The 7,434-nt window shown below is 34.8% G+C and overlaps 1 protein-coding gene across 1 annotated transcript; it reads left to right on the forward strand.

Annotated features, from left to right (window-relative positions):
• Positions 1–3,274: 3,274 nt before the first annotated feature.
• On the forward strand, positions 3,275–6,174 carry LOC116109282 (squalene monooxygenase SE1-like). The gene is made up of 8 exons (XM_031395512.1): positions 3,275–3,514; positions 3,842–3,953; positions 4,055–4,229; positions 4,459–4,627; positions 4,811–5,029; positions 5,275–5,550; positions 5,647–5,925; positions 6,042–6,174. Exons 1-8 carry the CDS (start codon positions 3,275–3,277, stop codon positions 6,150–6,152), a joined length of 1,581 nt encoding a protein of 526 aa, XP_031251372.1. The 3' UTR covers positions 6,153–6,174.
• The last annotated feature ends 1,260 nt before the right edge of the window (positions 6,175–7,434 follow it).

A 7,434-nucleotide genomic window follows, 5' to 3' on the forward strand; every position in this document is an offset into this window, starting at 1 on the left:
GTGAAGAAATATGTAAATCATCTCATAATTTATTATTAGATTGTTACAGAAAGCTCCAATTGAACTGAAACCAGACATTCTTTGTACGATGTAAAACCATTTATTCAGTCTATTAATATGCATTTTTTTTTTTCACCGGAAAAATCAGTTGCAATGTGGATGTGTATGTTGAAACTGAAAAATAGTTGCCACTATGAATTATGATTCTTCAAGAAACAGAAAAGATGGTAAAAATGGAGTAAATCTGTTGTCACTTGTCTTCCAAAATGAAATGCTAGTTTTTCAGGAAATTCAGTTCGTGAAGGTTTTAGTGTCAAGTAAGAAAAGAAAATGGAGTTCCTCTAATAAGGCTTCAGTGGCAAAATTGTGAATTAATGTGGAAATTGAAGAATCTGAATTAGAAATATGGCAAGAGATCAACCTCTCCAATAATAGCAAATGCAAATGCAAATGCAGAAAAACACTAATAAATCCATCGTTTAGCTACTCTGTCAATCTTTAAATAAATAAAAATCCTGGACAAAAGGATTTTTTTAGTGGTAAATTAAGAAGAAGAGAGCCTAGAAAACGAAGAGCTCTAATGAATGATGTAAATGTGAAGACTGAAACGATGCCGTAAGCTGTCGTTTCAAGTGTGGCTAGAACAAATCAAGGCCATCCGTTGTTCTGAGATCCAACGGTTACAAATCTCTCCAAACTTGGTCAACAGTATTTAAGCAGACAAGTCATCGGTTTTTAGAGTGAGTCGATTCTGTTTAGAAAAAGGGAAAAAAATTAGCTCTGCTAGGGTTTCTCTGGTTCTTGATTGGTACCTTTGTAAGTGGTGTTTGAGTGATTAGAATTAGTCATTCTGTGAGGGTTTTTGTCTCTCAAGGGCTAGAGAATCTCGGGTTTGCTTCTCTAGGTTATTAGTTACAAGTTGGGTTCAATTAAGGGTTTTGTTCTTGGATCGACTTATCTAAAGTCTGTAATCTGTAATATTGATTCTTGATTGTGCAGTGAGCTTCTTCTGTTTCTGGAGCTCAACGTGGATGTAGTCTTTCCAATTCTTGGAAAGGTGAACCACTATAAAAGTGCGGTGTTGATTCTTTGTGTGTTTGCTTGATCAGTTTGCATTATTAGGTTTTGTGTGTGCTTATCCTACAAATGACATAGCAAATTAGCAATTATAGATAAGCTGACAAGGGCAAGCACAAATATATGGCGTAACATTAACAAATTTGTACAACTGTGCCAGAGTAGTTTGGCATCAAAAGAGTTTCATAAATGCTTGATGATTATTTTGAAATAGTTAAAAATTTAAAATCCTTTACATAAGCCTAATGCCTCATTCCATTCCACCAATCTCACCATAAAGACAACTAAGACCTCAGGATGAATTTTACATCTCCTAATCTTCCTCGTCCCAGGACCAAATCCAGAAAAGTTCCATTTTTGCTCCCTTACTGGAATAAGTGATTCTAAAAATGAAAAAAAGAGAGAAAGAAATAGATGAAATATTTAAAGAGATTCATTTGGGTTTATGTTGGAAGCCACAATGTGATCACAAGACACAATTAGATGAAAGATTTACTCCAACATTTTTTGCGGTTATGATAGATGAAATAGATAAAACTATGTACTCTCTTTAATAGGTTACATATTCAAAATTTTAGTCCTATTATCTGGTATTAAGCCTAAAAACATTCACCATTGAGAACATCACCAATTCAAAATAACCATTTGTCAGATTTTGAGCTACAGACAGATAATTTATTTTGTCTAATAGTGAGATTTGGATAGTCCATTATTTTAATTTTTCAACCACTGTTTGGTTCCATTGATTTGGAAATGCTTGACCATATTTTTAACCTTAACCTTACTTGGCAAGCATTTGAGGAATTATCAAATTCCAAGCCGATTTTAAGATAACACCAAAATTGCAGTACCTCCTGTTTATCTTCTCCCTCAACCTTTCTAAGTATTCATTAATATTCATTTTGAACATTAGCAGGACCTTTTAGTTGAAATATTTTTCTGCTCTTGTGTTTTGAACACTATCAAAACCCTTTGAATGAAAGGTAAAAGGTATTCAGTTATAGCTTTGTTCGCAAGTCTATAAAAAGACTCGGAGTTGTAATTAAAAAAAGCCGGAGAGAAAAAGTAAACTTGCACTTACAGCTTACAAGAATCAAGTTTTTCAATATCAATTCTTGATATCTGAAGATGGTTTATCTGTTGATGCCGATGTTTGTTGCACTGATAGCATCTATATTGGGAGTGCTTTTCCTTCAAAGTTCAAGAAGAAAGAAGAAAAGTGGAGATGTTTCAATGAAGATTCAGAGGAATGAGTGTTCCAAGAGATCAGAAAATGTAACACTCCCTGCAGAGGTTGCTGGAAGCACTATTGNAATGGTCAATGGCTCTAATTTCTCTTAATCTACAATCCCCCTAAGGTTTTATTAAATTACAAATATCTTATTGAGGTTGCAAAAACAAAAGGAAGAGTAAATTTCACTTACAATCCCTCAATTTTGTAAAAGTGACAGGTGCTTATCAAGTTTAGAGTTTTTCGCCACATAACACCCCCATACGGCCATACCATTCCAAAATTATGGTTTGGCTTAATGAACACTTTAGTTTTAGAGAATATTTTAGTAATGCTTTGGTTCCTATCAAAGACATGTTGGTTGCTAAGGTTTGTTAATTGCTAATCAGAGGGATTAGCTAATCAGAGGGACCAAAATGTTACTGCCAGGGACTAAAACTTTACTAAAAACTTTTGGTAGACCACATTTATCTAAGCCAAACTTCATGGATGAAATTGTCATTTTCCCGTTTGGTTCCTATGATTTCGAAAGCTGTGAAAATATTTGTTAACTTTACTAGGCATTTAATGGACTATAAAGTTTCCAAGATCCAGTTCCCAGAAAAAAACAATCTCTTTGACCGGTTGCACTATGTCCTGTTTTTTCTTTCCAATTTTGCTTCTCCTTGACTATTATTTCACAAATTTTGTTCATCACACACCGACCTTTCCTCAACCACTGTAAGCATTCATTCATTTTCATTTTGAACACTAGCAGGACCCTTTTGGTTCCAATATTTGTTTCTGCTCTTGTACTTTGAACACTAGCACAACCCTTTGAATGAAAGCTAACAAGTATTGAGTTATAGTTGTTTTCATGCTAGGCTCTATAAAAGGCTCTCGGTAACATGCATATTGCAAACACAAGCAAGAGAGAAAAGTAAACTTGCACCAAGAACTATCTGTAGCATTCCTTTATATCTGAAGATGGATTATCAGTTGATGATGATGTTTGGAGCACTTTTAGCATCAATCTTGGGGCTCCTTTTCTTGCAAAGTTCAAGAGAAAAGAAAAAGAGTAAATATGATTTAATGAAGATTCAGAGAAATAAATGTTCGAAGAAATCAGTAAATGTAACACACCATTCGGAGGTTCCTGGAAGCACAGATATAATTATTGTTGGTGCTGGAGTTGCAGGTTCAGCTCTGGCTTACACTCTTGCCAAGGTAGTACACTCTGCAATGTGAAATTGGTTTTCTTTTTTTCAAAGACTAGGAATATGCTTTTTCCTTAATTCTGAGGAGCTTTTTTTGGATTTCTTTAAAACTCTGTTTGATTGCCAAGAAAACATAAAAGGAAGAAATAGAAAACTAAACATCTTTTATTTCCAGCCTTTGTTTTCTATAGTTAAGTTCAATTGAATCTGTTTGATGCAAATGATCACATAATATTGACAAAGGAGGATATTGATTGGATGAATGAAGAATATCATATCCATACTTGTTTTGAGTATGATATCAGAACTTCGATTTAATTTCAGCTGTATGTTGCAGGATGGTCGCCGAGTGCATGTGATTGAAAGAGACTTGACTGAACCTGACAGAATTGTTGGTGAACTCCTACAACCAGGAGGCTACCTCAAGTTGATAGAGTTGGGTCTTGAGGGTAAGCACAAATTCAGCTACATCACTGTGCCTTTGTCTTCTCATATGTTATGGCTACAACACCTCTATTCTAATCTGTGAAATATGTTTGTGTGGCTGCAGATTGTGTAAATACGATTGATGCACAGCAAGTTTTTGGATATGCTCTCTACAAAGATGGAAAAAGTAACAAAGTATCTTATCCCTTGGAGAATTTCAATTCAGATGTGGCTGGAAGAAGCTTTCACAATGGCCGTTTCATTCAAAGAATGAGAGAAAAAGCTGCGTCTCTATCCAAGTAAAGTTTTTCTCCTCGAACATCTCATTTCAAATTGCTTCTCTGTTCTTATAAGACGAAGCTTAATAAAGTTTACACGATATGTTCCTCCAGGCTAGCCATTACAAATCTCAATAGTTTGCATATATTCCTGGGGCTTAACTTTCTGCAAAGTTATCTTAAACTTTTATCTTTCAAAGCAATATCATTACTAGCATTTTGTTTACATAATTTTTCTTTTTCGCTGCAGTGTAAGATTGGAACAAGGAACTGTAACATCTCTAATTGAAGAAGAGGGGATTATTAAAGGGGTGACATACAAAACTAAGACAGGTCAAGAGTTGACAATATATGCTACCCTCACGGTAGTATGTGATGGCTGTTGTTCAAATTTGCGGCGCTCTCTCAGCAAACCTAAGGTTAGTATCCTTGTCTGGTTTGGTATGCATTTCAACAATCTGATTAATGACTTGAATTTCTAGGTAGTTCGAAAGTACAATCATTACTTAACAAGCTGAGGTTTCAGCTATCACAGAAAACCTACTTATTGCTATAATTGTTTTGCACTAGAGTTTATTATAGGGTACTTATCTTTTTTGCAGGTTGAAATCCCCTCTTGTTTTGTTGGTTTGATCCTGGAGAATTGTGAGCTTCCATACAAAAATCATGGACATGTCATACTGGCAGATCCTTCTCCAATCTTGTTTTATCCTATTAGTAGTACTGAAGTTCGCTGCTTAGTAGATGTACCAGGCCAGAAAGTACCATCAATTTCAAATGGTGAAATGACAAATTATTTAAAAACTGTGGTGGCTCCTCAGGTATGTGTAATTTGTTTGAATAGATCTCTACACAGTTGTCTAATTTTACTACTATTGCATAATTATGTTTTAAGTGTTCTTTTGCAAATCAAGTGAAATGAGAATGTCACATTTGCTTATTCCTTAAAGTATATGAGTGATTCTGGCGATGAAAACAAATTTTTAATGTTTTAAATTTTCTTAACAAAATTTGAATTTAGCTTGTGACTGATTCCTTAATACTTATCGGAACTTGCATGTTTCAGATTCCCCATGAACTCCACTCTGCTTTCATCGCTGCAATTGATAAAGGAAACATCAGAACAATGACTAATAGAAGCATGCCTGCTGCCCCGTCTCCTACTCCCGGTGCTCTTTTACTTGGGGACTCGTTCAATATGCGGCATCCTTTAACTGGAGGAGGAATGACTGTGGCTTTATCTGATATTGTTATCCTAAGGGATTTGCTTAGGCCTCTGGGCGATCTAAATGATGCACATGACCTTTGCAAGTATCTGGAATCTTTCTACACCCTCCGTAAGGTAAGTAGCATTCATCTATTCAACATCTGACAATGTCTATGCTTTGGCTATGGTATTTATAGATCACTGTTGGATTTACATGATTCTCATTTGCAGCCAGTGGCATCTACAATAAATACATTAGCTGGTGCCCTCTACAAAGTTTTTTGTGCATCACCTGATCCATCAAGAAATGAATTACGGAAAGCATGTTTTGACTATTTGAGCCTTGGAGGTGGTTTCACGAACGGACCAATAGCTATACTCTCTGGTCTAAATCCTCGTCCACTCAGTTTGGTTAGCCATTTCTTTGCTGTCGCAATCTATGGTGTGGGACGTTTATTGCTTCCATTTCCTTCACCTAAACGCATGTTGATTGGTGCTAGACTGATTTTGGTACGAATATCTTCTGCTTTGTAACTTTAAATGGCCTAAATAATTTATCACTGATTTATATATCTTCTAATGGATTCAACTTTTTTACATAATTTGTCAATTCTGTTCTTTTTCAGGATGCATCAAGTATAATTTTCCCGATTATGAAGGCTGAAGGTGTAAGAGAGATGCTCTTCCCTGCGACCATGCCAACACATTACACAGTTCAGGATCTATGCTTAAGTTAGGTGAAGAAATATGAGAATCATCAAACAATTTTTATTATATTTGTAGGATTTGTTCTCAAAATATGACAGAAAGTTCGAATTGAACTGAAACTAGACATTCTTTGTACAATGTAAATTAGTTATTCAGTTTATGAACATGCCTTTTACACTGGAAAAAGGACTTACAATGTGATTGTGTATGTTGAAACTTAACATTCTCTGTGTATTATAAACTATTTGTTTATTCTCTAACATGCTTTTTCACTGGCAATGAACTTAGATTGTGATTGTGTATGCTTAAATTGAGGGGAAAACAAGTAGCTATTGTGAACTGCAGTGACCATATCCGTAAGGAATAACAATGATAGGCTAGTTTATCCTTGTGAATGTGTGTACATTTTAATACAAGAAATGTTTAATGCAGACAGTATCACATTCTGTAGAAAGAAAACAAGCAGTCAATCCTAATGTTATGAGTAGGGGAATTCAAATTATGGATCTTCATGAAATGGAAAACATGGCGATAGACATTTTTTCATTAAGCAACCATAAGGAGGAACGGAGCAATATCCTGTTCTGCAAGATTACTCAGTTATTGAAGGTTTTATTCCGTCCCAAAAACCAAATATGGTGTTTCTTACTTACAACTTTGCTGGTTTGAATGAATAGTTTGGTTGTTGACGAAACAAGACATAAGGTTGAACTTCGAAAAACAAGCGGGTGTTTCTACAATTAAGCCTTCGAATATCTCTTCACTATTTTATCCCGGATTGTCTATACATATACAAGACAAAACCACACACAAAGTTTATTAATTATTACTTAGATTGCATCAACGATTTACCTATTCCAGTGGTTTCTTTTTTGAATAACACATAATGTATAATTCTTCCATAAAATAATGTGATAGAAGTGAATAAACGAATTTATACAAAAAATTGAACTTAATAAATGGTTAAAAATACATGAATGATGTGATAATAAAAGAGTTATATTACACAGTGTATATACAAAAAAAAAATACTTAGTTTATATATGTAACGAACTTTTCTTTTTTAATTCCTAATTTCCATCAAGTATTAACAGATTCTAATAGATTACGGAACATGGAAAACGTTCAAGATTTGCAGTGCACACTCAGCTTGTCAAGATCTTAAATGAGCAATTTTAATAAAATTGTACAGTGTCACGACCTTATTCCGCCAATGTCGTGACAAGAGCAACAATGGGAGAGCGTACGAGTTGAGTGATTCGCGAAGCATTCACATGGGGTGTGACAACTGAGTAGATATCAGGTGTGTTT

This window comes from Pistacia vera, unplaced genomic scaffold (assembly GCF_008641045.1).
Source record: "Pistacia vera cultivar Batoury unplaced genomic scaffold, PisVer_v2 Contig577, whole genome shotgun sequence".
NCBI lineage: Eukaryota > Viridiplantae > Streptophyta > Magnoliopsida > Sapindales > Anacardiaceae > Pistacia > Pistacia vera.